This window comes from Lynx rufus, unplaced genomic scaffold (assembly GCF_022079265.1).
Source record: "Lynx rufus isolate CCGP_SWC_20201006 ecotype Redwood Valley unplaced genomic scaffold, mLynRuf1.p SCAF_25, whole genome shotgun sequence".
Lineage (NCBI taxonomy): Eukaryota > Metazoa > Chordata > Mammalia > Carnivora > Felidae > Lynx > Lynx rufus.
This window is the reverse complement of record NW_025814840.1, coordinates 12072826-12089731: the sequence shown is the minus strand read 5'-3', so window position 1 is coordinate 12089731 and position 16906 is coordinate 12072826. Positions and strand designations below refer to the sequence as shown.

At 45.1% G+C, this 16906-nt stretch overlaps 1 protein-coding gene across 1 annotated transcript in view; it reads left to right on the top strand.

Annotated features, from left to right (window-relative positions):
• Positions 1-845: 845 nt before the first annotated feature.
• Positions 846-16906, top strand: part of ACTN2 (actinin alpha 2) — a 73824-nt gene continuing 57763 nt past the window's right edge. The window contains exon 1 of the mRNA XM_047088685.1: positions 846-999. Coding sequence (XP_046944641.1) covers positions 874-999 — 126 coding nt within the window. The 5' untranslated portion in view covers positions 846-873. The remainder of the gene's footprint in view (positions 1000-16906) is intronic.

The window sequence follows — 16906 nt, the reverse complement described above, 5'->3', positions numbered from 1 at the left end:
GGAATGAAAAGGCTTATGTGCAACATATCAAGGCGAGTTTTAAGTGTAACATGAAGCTGGCTTTTCGTCCTCCATTGTCAGTTCTTTTAAATTTATGACTGGCAGCTGAGAGCTGGTACTTCCCGCCTTTGGTTCGGTTCCTGACATTTTAACACGGTTGATCCAAGTCCCCTGCCTTGATTTCCCCCAGGTGAGGGCGGGTAGAAGAAAACGAGGGGATTCTGTAGCTGTAGCTTTTAAACTTTACTTTTCAGGCGTGTATGTGCGTGTTATCTATGGAAATACGTGGAAAACGTGAATATGCAAATGATATATGGAAAACTTGGATGCGTTGGAGGTGGTCAGGGATCCCGACCATGGGTGCCCCCGGCCCGGGCCCGCGTACACCCACCCCTCCTCCCCTCCGCCCGGTACCCGGCTCAGGCGCCCGCAACCGAACCCGCCGCCAGGCAGAAGGGTAAGTGGGAGGCGTGGGCTGGTGCATGCAGGCTCCGCTCGCGGCCAAGGAGGTTTGCTGCAGCCGCGCGATTGGGGACCCCCAGCCACCCCGCGTCCCAGCCCGCCAGCACGTGCTCGGCGCAGCGGGGGCGGGGGCAGAGGCGGGGGCGGGCGGAGGGCGGGGCGGGGGCGCGGCCCGGCGGCCACGTGACGGGCGGCGCGGGTATTAAGCGGCGCGGCAGCTGCTCGCGGCTCGAGCTGGTGCTTCGCCCGCGACCCAGCGTCTAGGCGTGCCGCCCCGAGAGGAGCCGCGCGAAGGTCACCCCGCGCCCGCCAGTCCGCCGCCCGCGCCTCTGCCGCGTCTCCGCCCGCCCGTCCGTCAGTCCGTCCGTCAGTCCGTGCGCGCCCCGCCGCAGCCCCGGCCCCCCGAGCGCCATGAACCAGATAGAGCCCGGCGTGCAGTACAACTACGTCTACGAAGATGACGAGTACATGATCCAGGAGGAGGAGTGGGACCGCGACCTGCTCCTCGACCCGGCCTGGGAGAAGCAGCAGAGGAAGGTCAGCAAGGGCCCCGTGCCCGCCGTCTGCGGGCTCGGCCCGCGCGTCCGTGTGTCCCGGTCCCTCCGCGGGCTCGCCCACTGCGTGCACCTGCGAGTGGGCGCGTGGTGGAGGTGTTGTGTTGTCCCGTGTCATCGTAGCCCGCGTGCCCCGTGAGGAAGGAGAACACGTCCAGGGACGGGCACGAACCCGGGCGCCCTGTGTGTGTGCGCGCGCGCGAGTGTGCGTGTGTGTGTGTGTGTGTGTGTGTGTGTGCGCGCGCGCGCGTGTGTAAGTAACTGAAGAGTCACAAAACGAAAAACGTTAAAAGGGGAACAGTGTGTGTGTTTCTGCTTTAACCAGTGTCAGACCAGAACCTGAAAGTCTCAGGTCGGTCTGCTCCCCATCCCTGGAGTCTGTGACCTTCGCCGCAAGAGTTATACTAACCTGCACCACTGTGTTCATTTGCCCCCAGCCCATCTCTCCTCAAATAAAAATGTCAAGTGAACATCAGCGTCAATGGGATAGTCACAGGGCTGCCCGAAGAGTAGATCTGCAAATCATTTCTTAAGTGTTTGGGGCTCCTAAGAGAGGGATGCTGTGTGGACACTAGACATTCACCAATGAAGTAATAATTATTTCACGCTCTATTTGTGGTTCATTGAGGTAAGCACACAGGGACGAGGGAGTCAGCCAACTCTGAAAGCTCCCGGCCCAACTTGGTTGGCGCTGTGGGGGCCCAGTGGAATATTCCACTATTTCAAGGTTTCTTCTTGATCCCCTTGGCTGGAACACGTAGAGAATGTTCACCAGGAGGCTAAACCCACCTCCTGTTTGACTGGGCACAGAGCCTGGTGGGGTCAGGCATGCCATCGCAGACCTGCGAACCCAACTTTATGATGACAGTGTCGTGACAAAAGCAAAGTGCCCTACACTCCCCCCTCCCCTATTTTTCTGGGGGTGGAGCAAAGTGGATTTCCCTTCTAAGGACCTGCTTTGACGTGAATAACCTCTGTTGACCATATGTGTGCATAGGAAGTGTAGCTGCCACTGTGAGTGAGTGTGCTGTATTACTTGGTGAATTAGTGTACGACCGTGGGAAACACGTACATCTGTACTTTCTCTCCCAGTGAGCAGTGTTAGCGAAGGATCTCTCCTGGAAGGATCTCTCCCTATTTCGATAATTGTCAAATAGCCAAGCATTGTTTTTATATCAAGATTCCTCTTTGGTTGTCTACCCTCTCTGGTAAAAATACATTTACTGTTACTACTTTAAACCTCAAATTTGGCTACATTTCACCCTCCACGTTAGTTTCCTAAGACTTCCACTATCCCCACTTTCTTGGAAACCAGAGAATTGGAAGTGATAAATATAAAGGAAAATAAAATTTCAAATCTTCTACAATTTTTAAATGACATTGTGAGGGAAAACACATGGATTATGAACGTGTCATCTGGACTAGGTGATGCATTGTCAAACAGAAGTTCAAAAGTGACTTTAATTTTTAGCATGAGTGTTTCTCTTTAAAAAATTTCCCCAAAGTTTTGATTGGTACATTTTCATGGTCATGGTTTTTTTTTTTTTTGTTTGTTTGTTTTTTTTGTATGGGAAACAGTAAATAGCTAAGAATGGGGCAGATAGTATGCCCATCATTTTTAGGAATAATAGTCTGATCACAATGGTTTCTGCTTTTGTTTTTTAGTTTTGGATAGAGCTGATGTCAGTTTCCAAAAGCCACATTGACATATATCTCCTGTCATATTTTTTTTTAATGCATTCACAATAGTTTTGATATAATGGCATTGTTGTAATTTTTGTTTTAAGTTTGGGATACCTGCATGAATATAATATGATAATTGGATAGCCCTTGACATACATTATTATACTTCCTGATCCCAATTCAAAAGAATGCTAAGTTTAAAGTGAGAATTTATTTTTATTTTTATTTTTAAGCTAAATCTGAGCTCACACACAGATCTTGCGGGTGTGAGTGGGGAATCCACTGCATTAGGACACAGGTCTGGACAGATCCAGAAGAGAACTCTGTTTCTACTTTTGGTATAGAACCTACTCAGGTCAATAAAATAATATCGAGCTGTGAGCTCAGTGTAGCCAGAGCAGTGGCCTCTATTTATGTCGTATGAGACAAACTGTTGGAACAGGACAAGGGTAAAATGCCATTGTTTCTATTGTGGGCTACCTTCTCCACACTTGCCATTTCAGTGATATGCTGGGTATGAGATCTGTCAACAGATGCTGGTAACACACGATGACGTGAGTAGCGTTATAATGGATGCGGTGCCTAATTATATCCACGGTTCAGAGAGTCTCATGGGCTGTGGTAATCCTTGCTCCCTGGTGTGGAATTCTTTGCTACAGAAGGACTTAACAAAAGTAGAGTGCTTGTTTTTTTCTTTCTTTTTTTTTTTTTTTTGATGATTTTTACAAATTTTGGTAAGAAACATATAAAATTGACCATCTTAAGCATGTTTCAGTGTGCAGTTCATCGGAGTTAAGAATATCCACATTGTTGTGTTATGCAACCAATCTTCTGAACTCTTTTCATCTTCCAAGACTAAACTCTGGATACCCATTAAAGAATAAGTTTGCATTCTCCCCTCTCCCCAGCCCCTGGCAACCACTGGTCTACTTTCTGTCTCTAAGAATTTAACTCCGCTAGGGACCTCATGTAGGTAGAATCATAACAGTATTTGTCCTTTTGAGTCTGGCTCATTTCACCTAGCATAATGTTCACAAGGTTCACCCGTGTTACGGGCTGTGTCAGAATTTCCTTCCTTTTTAAGGCTGACTGGTATTCCGCTGTATGTATCTTCCACGTTTTGTTTACTTATCCGCAGGTGGACACTTGGCCTGCTTTTGTCTATTGTGAATAATGCTGGTATAAACATGGGTGTACAAATACCTTTTCATGACCCTGCTTTCAATTTTGCTGGTTTTATACCCAGAAATGAAATTTCTGGATCATGTGGTGGTTCCATTTTCAATTTTTTTGAGGAAGTGTAGTGTTTTTTCCAAAAAGAGGCAATTTAGAAGACACTGAATTTAGCATAAGTATGTGCAGGCATTTCGAAGGGCTCCCTTTCTCTTTCAGGGGTGTTTAGTAACAGGGGTAGGGATATACATATTCATGTAAGTTAGGCTGTCTTCAGTGGACTTTTGAAACTCCTAGAGCTTTGGTATTTAGAAGCAAGCTTCTCTTGGAACCAAGGGACACATTCAACCTTCAGTTCAACGGAAGCCTAATCAGGAGGTGACTTGTGAGAACAGCAATGCTGAATATGTGTGCTATCTCTGTGAGCTTGGGGCACTGTCCTTCACTCTGGGAGCCTCACACAGGCCTTTTAAGGAAATGACTATGTGTTTTGAAGTATAAAGGGTCCCTACATCCTTAATTTGTTTATGGCTAGAGGACGGATAAACTTTTGTACCAGTAGTTGGGAGAATAAGAGAGTGGTTCATTTATTCTGTATTCGGAACTCTCACTGGTTTTAATCATTCTGGAGAGAGAGTCGAGTTGTTTTGCATGTCTGTAATTTAGAGGGTCCGATTCACCATTCACCCTGGAGCAAGTCTGCCATCCAGGCCAAAGTGTCGCCGTGTCAGCTCAGGCAGCATGGACGGACATGTGTGGGAGCAGCTGCCCACAGGGCCCAGGTTAAACAGAGAGCCCAGGGACCTGAGAGTTCTGTGTTCTGAGGAGAGCAGCTGCTGGTTAAGGGCACAAGCTGAAGGCTGCTGGTTAAGGGCACAAGGTGAAGGCTGCTGGTTAAGGGCACAAGGTGAAGGCTGCTGGTTAAGGGCACAAGGTGAAGGCTGCTGGTTAAGGGCACAAGGTGAAGGCTGCTGGTTAAGGGCACAAGGTGAAGGCTGCTGGTTAAGGGCACAAGGTGAAGGCTGCTGGTTAAGGGCACAAGGTGAAGGCTGCTGGTTAAGGGCACAAGGTGAAGGCTGCTGGTTAAGGGCACAAGGTGAAGGCTGCTGGTTAAGGGCACAAGGTGAAGGCTGCTGGTTAAGGGCACAAGGTGAAGGCTGCTGGTTAAGGGCACAAGGTGAAGGCTGCTGGTTAAGGGCACAAGGTGAAGGCTGCTGGTTAAGGGCACAAGGTGAAGGCTGCTGGTTAAGGGCACAAGGTGAAGGCTGCTGGTTAAGGGCACAAGGTGAAGGCTGCTGGTTAAGGGCACAAGGTGAAGGCTGCTGGTTAAGGGCACAAGGTGAAGGCTGCTGGTTAAGGGCACAAGCTGAAGGCTGCTGGTTAAGGGGCGCTGTGTGTTGCAGTCTGCCTCTGCCTGATTATTTCCCTGGAGAAAAGGCACTGTGTGTTCCAGCAAGGTGAATGGTTAATGAAACGCTTGTGAACTTTCTCAGATTGATGAGACCTAGAGGAATCCCTGTGCTCCCTGGTACTCTCCGACCGCGATCAAGCACCTCGGCCTTCAAGTTTCTGTTTCTTTATCTAGAAAATAAAGTCCCTAAGCCTTCAAGTTTCTGTTTCTTTATCTAGAAAATAGAGACGTGAGACCTTTCTCACCTCGTCATGCTTTTCAAGATCCAGTGGTTAAATCAGTTTACGTTGAAGGGGCTTTAGACACTCTACGTGTTCAAATGTTATTACCTTCATGTGGCAAATATTTGTTTTAGCAACTGGTGTAATGGTGGTTAGCTGTGCAGTAGGTCTGCACTTGGACTGCTAGGGGACAATGAAGCACAGATTTGTTCCTTCGTGACTTTACTGTACTTTTGTTTTTTTATTGCGGAGAAATATATATAATACAAAATTTACCATTTTAACCATTAAAATGTTTTTTTAGTGGTTATTTTTGAGAGAGGGAGACAGAGAGAGACAGAGCACACATGGGGGAGGAGCAGAGAGAGAGAGAGAGATAGAGAGAGACAGAACCCTAAGCAGGCTCCAGGCTCTGAGCTGTCAGCACAGAGCCTGACATGGGGCTTGAACTCACGAACCATGAGGTCACGACCTGAGCTAAAGTTGGTCACTTAACTGACTAAGCGACTCAGGTGCCCCTTGACCATTTTTAGGGGTACGATTCAGTGACATTAATACATTCACATGGCCATGCAGCCGTCATCCCCATCCATCTGAACTTTTCCAGCATCCCAAACTGAAACTCTGTGCCCACTAAACATTAATTTCCCATCATCCCCCTCCCCTGATATACATTTTTTTTTAAGTTTATTCGTTTATTTTGAGAGAGAATGAGGGTGTAAGGGAGGGACAAAGAGAGAGGGAGACAAAGAATCCGAAGCAGGCTCCAGGCTCTGAGCTGTCAGCACAGAGCCTGACTCGGGGCTCGAACTCACAGACCACGAGATCATGACCTGAGCCAAAGTCGGACGCTTAACCAACTGAGCCACCCAGGCACCCCTTGGTGTACTTTTAAAGAGTGGATTTACACACTTGAACACTTAGAAAATAAGACGTTGTTTAACATTAAGTGCCAGCGCTCGTTGTGTAAAGAACAAAAATTATGGGAGGTCAAATCAGGAAAGTCATCGTGGGTGAGAATAATGAGGAAGTAGCTTTGTAAAGGAGTAGGACTTGGGCCAGGCCATAATTTAAGTAGTAACTAAGTATCAGCTGAGTGGCCAGTCACCCTTTTGTGCTATGAAAGCACCCTCACCCTTTTATTTCCTGGACTCCCCTCACCACCCTCTGACAAAGGGCTAAGGGAACAAGCTTAGAGAGTGAGAGCCTGAAAGGAGAAAGTGGCCAATGTGGCCAGCCTAGGACACCCAGCTCCATATTCTTGGATGCGTCTGCTGCTTCTGATGTGCCTGAGGGAGCAGGAAGAGACAGGCTTAGCTAAAGCTCAGGATGCAGGTTGAACTTCAGAGAGAAGAGAGAGAGGGCCAGCTTACAGGGGACCCAGGCTGCAGGTGATGGAGCTCCAAGGGGCCGTGCTTGAAGAAGCCGACTGTTTGCGGAATGAATCGGATGCAGGAGGACCTGAGGCCGGGAGACCCAGGCAGAAGCCTGAGATGGGACCCGCAGGGTAGAGTGGCCAGGTTTAGATCTAGGGGCTGGTAGGAGAAATGGCGAGGAAGGCATCAATTTGAGAGTGGTCAGGAGGGATTATAGAAGTATTAAATGGCCCTGTGCTGTTCCACGGGAGGCTGCTGTATAAATCCAGTTAAGCAGACATGATCCCGCCGTCAGAGCTCCTGGACTGGAAAGTCAAGACCATGGTATTGACAAGGAACAAGCAAACTGATGAGGAGAATCGGTTTACCTGCCAGGAGATAGAAAGTGGCGTATTTACAGGGCATGTCATCCAGGGCAGGGGGGCAAGTCATGTGTTCCCGAGGCCATCCGTCACTTGAAGGGAGGGCTGGAGTTCTAAGGGGCCTCTGATGTCCAGAGAAGGATGCCGATGGGTAGGCGTGGAAAGGCAGAATCTAGTATGAGCACCAAGACACCTCTGACCCCGGAGGGACGGTTGTTCTAAATACACACTTGGTTCGAGTGGTAAGGCAGAAAAGTCACTTTTTGTCTTCAGACCCTCCCCGAGACGCTGGGGCCCCACGCCTTCAGCCAAGTTCACCAGGGAAGAAACTTGAACTCAAAAGAAGATTCTACAAGGGTGTGGGAGGACGGATATAATTCTTAGCTGGGAAACTTAATGAACGTGGCTTCAGAAAGCTGTCAGAAAGCTGCAGTCAGTGGCTGCAGCTGGGAGACACCTACAGAAAAGGCACAGTCCCCGAGTGGGCGGGGGAGCCACCATGATGAGCAGAGGAGTCGGTACGGAATACGTTGGAGGACAGTCAGAATTGTACCGCTGTTTCCCTGGGAACAGTACTAATTCTTCCAGAAAGAACAGAGAGCAAAGATTAGGGGGAGCGTTTGCTAACTGCTGTGCTAGACAAATTCCAAAGGAAGGAAAATCTTGAGCGCAAGGGATTGGTCTTTCCAAAGAAGTCTGGGGGAACATTTTCTGCACAAACGCACATCTGGGGGCACGCACCTGTCCCCCTCCCCTAATTTTCCAGATCGGAAACGTTCTTTGCTTTTTTGTTTTTTTTTTTTACCTGCAGCCCTACTGAAGAGCAAAATCTAAACGGACCACAGGCACGGTCATTCTTTCTTTCATTCGTTGGACGTTTTTCGTGCCCAGGGATAGAGAATTGAGTTGACACCACCTTAGGCCTTAAGGAACTTACAGCCCAGTTCAAGAGACAGAAAGGTCAGTGCAAAGCGCACAGGAAGGACACCCCATTCCACTAGGCTGGTGAAAGAAAGGAGAGAATATTTCCTGAATGTCCCACCTGGGTGGTTTCCTGTCATGGTGAACGGAAACATCTTCCTCCGTGTCACCCAGGCGGGATCCTAGGAGTTATCCTTGGTGCCTCCCTCCCTGTCAACTCTGGTGGAGCCCATCTGCTGAAGTCCTCTGGACCCTGCCCCTTCCTCCTGTTATATACGTTAAGGTCTTCAGAGCTTCTGTGTTTCCTGCCTCGATTAGGGTGGTGGCCTCCTGTGCTGTCACCCTCCCATAGCTCATGCTTCTCTGCAGGCTTTTCTCCATGATCCTGGCAGGAATGATCTTTATAGAGCACAAGCCTGGTCATGGTATTTTCTGCTTAAAGTTCCTCTGTGTTTTTTTTTAATTGCCATCAGGAGAGAATTTGGACCCCATGCAGTGGTTTGTGAGGCCAGGTCTCACCTAGCCTCTGTCTACTATTCCATTTCTCCCCCACAGGTTCAAGGTCCAACCCCACAGAGTGGTATTCACCCCTTTGCCTTATGCCCAGCCCCTGCGTCCTCTGCTCATTCTGGAGTTCCTCCTCCATCAGGCCCCTCCTCCAGGAGGCTAGCCTTCTAGAACATGGGTCACCTGGTAGTGTTTTGGTCTCCCTCTGAGGGCTGTGGGCAGACACTCTCTGGTTCCCGGAGCCCTGCACTGAGCCTGCTCAGACTCGGAACTCATTTGCGGAATGAAAAAAGTTATGAGTTCTATTTCCAAAAGGCATTTAGTACAATTAAAATTTTTAAATGTAATAATTAACAACCTAGTTTTGCAGTCTTTATAACTCCTTGAGCTATCTATGTATTAACTCCAAATCATGCTTACTGTCTAGTGCTTTTAAAAAATATTTTCTTGGGGCGCCTGGGTGACTTAGTTAAGCATCCGACTTCGGCTCAGGTCATGATCTCACAGTTCATGAGTTCAAGCCCTGCATGGGGCTCTATGCTGACAGCTCAGAGCCTGGAGCCTGCTTCAGATTCTGTGTCTCCCTCTCTCCTTCTGCCCCTCCCCCGTTCGTGTTCTGTCTCTCAAAAATAAATGTTAAAAAAAATATTTTCTTAAAGTGTTTTTCTCAAGTCCTCAACATGATGGAGTTGTCTGACTTAATCCTTAGTCTAAGATTGAGCCTTCAACGACAAACTGCTTAATTTAAAAATAATTGGAATTTAGAGATTTTTGGAATTAAACTTTCATACATGCAGATTTATTTAAATTATAATGTGTCACCATCTTAATGAACAAAGTTTCTGGTAACCTAAATTTGATTTGAAATGACCAGTTTTATTTTCCAGATTGAAAATCTTTACCCACTTAATAAAGAAAATTACAAATTCACTTATGATTCAGATAAGTATAATTTAAATGTGTGTTTTTGTGGTAAAACCATTTTTTTTGAAAAATGTGCTGTACTTCCCAGTAGAACTGGGTAAGAGAGAATAGACGTGGGTGATTCTGAAGAATATATGTGTCCGGGAAAGGACAGGCCAAGTTCAAGACTAAGACGTTAGCATGACTTTGGGTTATCTTGCTTTGTTTGTTTCTTTTTGCTAGCAGGTAAATTTGTTAGTTATAATCCCTAGGAATCGTTATACATTATAAATAGATTCTTAATAGTATGTGACAACCTTTTCATTAAAAGGCATGCTATCTTGGAAAAATCTCCTTTTTTAGTGATCGTGAGGACCAAATGGACAAAGAGGTGAATATACATTTATTTGGGGGCAAATGAGACCTATATTGAATATGAACCTGTGATTGAGTCTTATATAGACAATTATAATTGAGACTGGCAAACCAAGAAATCCTACCTTTTACAGTCATAAGGAATCTTTAAGTTATTTCATGATAGTCAAATAAGATGTGAAAGTAGTATTTATTAAAGTTTATTTATTTATTTTGAGAGAGCGAGAGAGAGCATGAGAGAGGGAGAGAGAGAATCCCAAGCAGACTCCAGGCTGTCAGCACAGAGCTTGACACGGGGCTTGATCTCATGAACCATGAGATCATGACCTGAGCCAAGAGTTGGACGTTTAACCTACTGAGCCACTGCTCCATGAAAATAATTATTTAGAAGTTACGAATGTCATTGCTCTTTATTAGAATTTTGAGTTATTTTACACGTATTAGGATGAGCGTATGAAATTCTCGACATTGACCACTTTGACTTCCAAAAATTGCAATTTCTTCTGTTCAGCCCAGTAAAACTATGTTACCACTATGTCCCGTTGTATTCGAGATCCTTGACCAATACCATGCAATAGCCAAACCATAAAACTGAATTCTAATCATTTCTAGCCTTATCTCTAATGCCTTTGGTGTTCATTTAGGGAAGTAAAGGGATCGTTGGGTTTCATAGAAGGTAAAAATGGGAGGTTTGGATCAAGAGCTTGATATTCAATGGAAATATCAAGGAGAAAGGTCAAGCCTGGAGGTTTAGGTGTAGCAGTTATCTGCTCATAGGCAATGGTTGAAACTATGGGGAGGGGAACATGGGAGAAATCCAGAGAAGACAAGAGGACTGTAGATGGGGGGTGCCTGGGTGGCTCAATCAGTTAAGCATCCGACTTTAGCTCAGGTCACGATCTCATGGTTTGTGGGTTTGAGCCCCGCGTTGGGCTCTGTGCTGATAGCTCAGAGCCTGGAGCCTGCTTTGGATTCTGTGTCTCCTTCTCTCTCTGCCCCTCCCCGACTCACACTCTGTCTTTCTCTCTCTCAAAAAATAAATAAACATTAAAAAAAAAAAAAAGGGCTCTAGAGGAAGCAGTGTCATTGCCTGCACCTGGGAGCATTGCTCCTCTGCATGAAGATGGGGACACATCAGAGGACTTGGAACAACTTGAACTGTCACAACGTCTTTGATTTTCTTCCTGGAGAAATCTCACCTTGGTATTCCAATGGAGCTTCGCCAGTCTGAATGTGGCATTTGAATTGATTTAGTTGCTGGAAGAGAAACGCAGGGATTTGGCACCGTGGGATGGGATATCTTTTAGCCGATGAGCTGAGTTATGCTTTCAAAGGAGGTGAAAAGCTGTAAGAAATTATTTATGGTGATGTGCTTAGGTCTGTGGCATGAAACGCTTACTGCAGTTGAAATGGCCAGTGGTAGGCTTTCCTGAGGAAGACTATACTAAAATGTCATGAGGATTGCTGAAGACAGTAGAATTTGTTTCATCTTCTACTAAAGGTAGAATTTAACCCCCAGATAGGTTTCCTTTTTTTCTATGTTATCATTTATATAATTAAGGGAGTGGAATGAATTGTTGCCCTCATTTAGATATTTGGTCTTAAGGATTTTAGAAAATATTATTAGTATTTGGGGTTGGGAGAGTATTGGTCAAGAAAATGATGATGGATGTATTCAGAATTGTAATCAGTTTAGAGGTCACCCACAGAGGATAATATTTTTCTATTTTGAAACACATTTTTGAGAGGAGGCAGGGGTGAGAGGGTGAGTGTCAGATTGGGCTGGGATGTGGGGAGAGATTTGTTGGAAAAAGGCAAGGCATGCTTTTTACGTTTTGCAAACTGTGTAATTTCTATCCTATTATTGGAAATTTATGAAATAGGAAGTGGCTGATTATTTTATCGCATACTTCGATCTATTCTGTTAAATTTTGAAACAGAAGAATATTTACAAAAAAATTTGTTTTCAGTATAACACCAAAACAAAAAGAATTCCAAGACAGTAAAAGTGATACTTTAGTATGTGAAAGATTAAGAAAAAGGGTGGGGAAGGGATTTGGTCTGTTATCCTTAGTATCCCAAACTATTCACTGTGCAGGGCAGAGCAGTTATTTATTGAGAATTACTAGGCGCTGTTTTAACCATAGATATTATTTTATTAAATCTTCACAACAACCTTGAGAACGGAGTATTATTATTCTCCTTTTTTTCAGCCAGGGAGGTTAAGTGACTTGTCCAAGGGTTGTTGAGGGTGGGGAAGTGTAGCCAGAAAACACACACAGAATTCTAGATTACAAAGATACAGTCCTGTCTCACAATGAGAGCTTTATCAAATGCAGAGATGCTGATATTTTATGGCATATTCTGGTCCACCAGGGACGGAGCTGAGTTTTAGAGCCATGCTGCTTAACTCTGAAGGCTGTGCTTTGAACTACTAATCATTTTCTGGGGTTTTTCAATTGCTTTGTACTCAGACTTATCACCTACAAGTCTGAGTAGAATCCTGGGATTCTGTATTCCTAATGTCTCACCTACCAATAACCTGTTGCCTTTGTGGAAGGCTGTGTGTGCCTGTGAATTTTTCGTTCCGCAATGTGTACAACTGGGAGCGTCTGATGAAATGAGAGAACTGAGTTTTAGGGCATGGTAAATACTGTCATTCAAGGGTTTTTCTCCAGGTCAGGCTGTGTAGCAGTTGCTTCGTCCAACAGAGGTACCTACAGGAGGAGAAAAGGCACCACAGGGAAAGCTAACAAAACCCTCTCAGATGGAGTTTAGTAGGACACGCCATTAAGGGCATCCCTTTGAAGTTAACTGCTGGTCTGACTCAGTTCCAAAAGAAGCCAGAGTTCATGATGCCTAAGAACTCATGTCAGCTCTCTTTTGGAACCAGCCAACGAGACTCCAGGAGGCAAGAGCACAGATCAGTTCTCCCCGTGCAGGCGTGCTGTCTTAGTGCAGGAACGCTCTCTAAGATTTGGGTCCCACCAGGATTCAGCATGAACACTGTGACGTCGCAGTGCCAAGGACTCTCTTTATGTTAAAAAAAAATTGCTGGGGCTCTTGGGTGGCTCAGTTGGTTAAGCATCTGACTCTTGGTTTAGGCTCAGGTCATTATCTCAGTTTGAGTTTGAGCCCTGTATTGGGCTCTATGCTGACAGTGGGGGGCCTGCTTGGGATTCTCTCCTCTCTTTGCCTCTTCCTGGCTTGTTTCTCTCTCTCTCTCAAAAAAAAAAAAAAAAAAAAAAGATTAATTTAAAAAAAATTAAAAGAATTCTGCTTTTCTTTATTTAACTTCACATTATGGAAAGTTTCAAACATACACAAAAGCAGGGAGAATGCAGAATATAGTGAATCCTTCTGAATCCAACTGGCCAAGGAAAACCTGTTTCGTGGATAGGGGATGTCTGATTCTTCCCCCCCCCCCAGCTTTATGGAGGTGTAATTGATTGACAGATAAAAATTATAGATATTTAAAGTGTACAGGATGTTTTGATATATGCATACATTGTGAAATAGTTACCAGGGATGTCCACCTCTAAAAGGGAAACAGTTTTTATGTTCAACAAGTGTTTTATTCCGTAAAAAATTTTTGAAAGATTCAGCACAAAGCAGAACTTTGAAGGAGGCCATTTGTCACCTGCCCCCTTTAATCTTTTTTTTTTTTAAGTTTATTTATTTTGAGGGACAGAGAGAGTGAGGGAGAGCGGGGCAGAGAGAGAGGAAGACAGAGAATCCCAAGCAGGCTTCGCACTTTTCAGCATGGAGACTGATGTGGGGTTTGAACCCATGAACCGTGAGATCATGGCCTGAGCCGAAACCAAGTTGGACACTTAACCGACTGCGCCACCCAGGCGCCCCTCACCTTCTTCCTTTAAATGAAAGATTCCCAAGACCTGCCTTTCCAGACATCACCCGCATTTAAAAAAATTTTTTTTTCAACGTTTATTTATTTTTGGGACAGAGAGAGACAGAGCATGAACGGGGGAGGGGCAGAGAGAGAGGGAGACACAGAATGGGAAACAGGCTCCAGGCCCTGAGCCATCAGCCCAGAGCCTGACGCGGGGCTCGAACTCACGGACCGCGAGATCGTGACCTGGCTGAAGTCGGATGCTTAACCGACTGCGCCACCCAGGCGCCCCAATCACCCGCATTTTAAAGGTAACCTTTCTAGGATGATAATCCCGTTGTCTAATTCCAGGAAGAACCCTCAGCATAGATTTCAGGCTGACAAGAGGAGAGGCTGGCATGGTGTGAGGCGTTTTGGGCAGAGGCAAAGCCTCTTAGCATCCTGTAAATGTGAATGGTTCACTGCTACGAGTTTGTGCCCGTGTGTCTGTACTGATAGGGTGTGTGCTGTGCGTAAGGAGTCTCTCTCACCTCCTGCTGCAAACTGATCTGATAAAGTGACCTTATAACCTCTTTCAGGGTTATTGGTCTAGTTCCCTCTTAGTTCGTATGACCTCTGCTTTCACCGCGTTGGACGGTGAGCTTGGATCAGAGACAGGAGGTGGGGAAGATGTCTGAGGATGCTGAATTTGATACATCTGTGTCTTTATTTCCTCCACCACCCCCAGAGTACAGCCGGAGGAAGGAGAGAAGAGACATTTAAAGGGTTCTTGGGGAAAGGTTATTTTTAGGGGCAGTCTTGCCAAGACTGCTTCCGGGGATTTTATTTAGACCTAGATCATGCCCTTGCCTGCTTACATGTGTGCATATCTAGGGGAGTCCTGGAAGTGATGGGGGGGGGGGAGGGTGGCCGCATGTATGCCAAGTCCCAGGCTACCTCACTCTGTGCAAAAACTCACTTTTATTTATTTTATATACCCCCCCCAGCTTTACTGAGATATAATTAACATAACATGGGAATGCAAGCTGGTGCAGCCACTCTGGAAAACAGTATGGAGGTTCCTCAAAAAATTAAAAATAGAACTACCCTATGACCCAACGATCGCACTACTAGGTATTTATCCAAGGGATACAGGTGTGCTGTTTCGAAGGGACACATGCACCCCCATGTTTATAGCAGCACTATCAGCAATAGCCGAAGTATGGAAGGAGCCCAAATGTCCATCGATGGATGAATGGATAAAGAAGATGTGGTATATATATACAATGGAGTATTACTCGGCAATCAAAAAGAACGAAATCTTGCCATTTGCAACTACGTGGATGGAACTGGAGGGTATTATGCTAAGTGAAATTAGAGAAAGACAAAAATCATATGACTTCACTCATATGAGGACTTTAAGAGAAAACAGATGAATATAAGGGAAGGGAGGCAAAAATAATATAAAAACAGGCAGGGGGACAAAACAGAAGAGACTCCTATAAATATGGAGAACAAACTGAGGGTTACTGGAGGGGGATGGGCTAAATGGGTAAGGGGCACTAAGGAATCTACTCCTGAAATTGTTGCACTGTATGCTAGCTAATTTGGATGTAAATTTTAAAAAATAAAAAATAAAATTAAAATAAATACAGTACAACTTTAAAAAACATAACATTGTATAAATTTAAGGTGTATGACATGGTGTTCATTTCTCAGGGCCTCTGTTCTTCATGAAGGGATATGACGAAAAGGTGGAGTAAGAGGTAGGAAGCCCACATCCAAGTCTGCCCAGAAAGGTCCCACTGGGGGCTGTGGCAATCACCACGTTTCCTCGGACTCTCAGAAGTGGTCCAGGCTAGACGCAAACTCTGTGGTCCCTGTGTTCCGAGGACATACACGTAGCAACCTCAGAACATTAAAATAACGTTGAGACCCAAGTAATGTATATATAGGATAGCAATGCCTTTTCTCAAAATACGGGCCTATTTCTGAACTTTAAAAAATGCAGATATTGGCGAAGTGAGATTTCTTACGTTTTGAACAGATTTAAATACCAGAGTCTAGTAATTTCCAAATCTTTTAATTCACGTATCTTTTAGAAGGCCAAGCCTTGCAGAGAGCCATGGGGGTGGAGCCCTGTGTGTGGAGGGACACGGGGCCACCAACCCCCCACGGTGGGTCAGGCTCCCCTCTGAAATGCATGCCACCGTGTGCTTTTGGTATTTGATATGTTATCTTTATGGTTTCATCAATACTGTGTAGATTCACACTTCAGACAGTTTGATATTAATATGTGCTGTGCTTTAAGAATGCTTATTTTGTGAGTCTGAAAAACGAAGGGTCACACGTTATTTAAATAGGTAGCGCGGTCACCAAAGTCAAATTCTATCTAGCTTTGTTCTTCAGACAATTTAAGTTTTATATATTTATGTTTATATTTGAAAACATATATATATATATATATATATATATATATACACATATGTAAACTCTGGGAGTGCAGCGATGATAATAAGTACATTTACTGTGTGATAAAATCATGCTTCCTGTAAAAATTCCCCATGTTTCTATAATCAGACACAGGTGGGGCTGTCACTGGTGGAGTCCTTTAAGGACTTGGTAAGGAGGCCGGAAAAATCCTGTCAGAAATACCTGGTGTGTGACAGTGGGTTGTATTGCTGTAACTGGCATCTGGGTAACTGGATATTATGGACTCCAAAGGATTTCTGTTCTGCGATCCTAGAACTTGGACAGCGCGTACCTTCTCCATTCGGGTTTTGAAATGTGATGTCGAAATAGGGATTTTAATGTGAAACTTAAAAAAAAAATCCTGGAGGAGCCCTCCATTGGTTAACTTCAGAAATCTGGGGTTGCTTAATTATATCCAATTTAGGCAGTTTTTCTTTTTCAGGGAGAAATATGGAGGATTAATGAAGTAAAGCTAGCTTAACGTAATTACAGATAACCAGGATGAAGACCAAAGAATCTAGGCTAACACGTTGTATATACTTCCCCGAGTTACTTTTTTAAGATACATTTCTGCATAAGTCATACACGTTCCCTACAGAAAATATGGATAAGAAATTTTTAAAAGTCACAATCTAGAGAAAACTGGTGTTAACATTT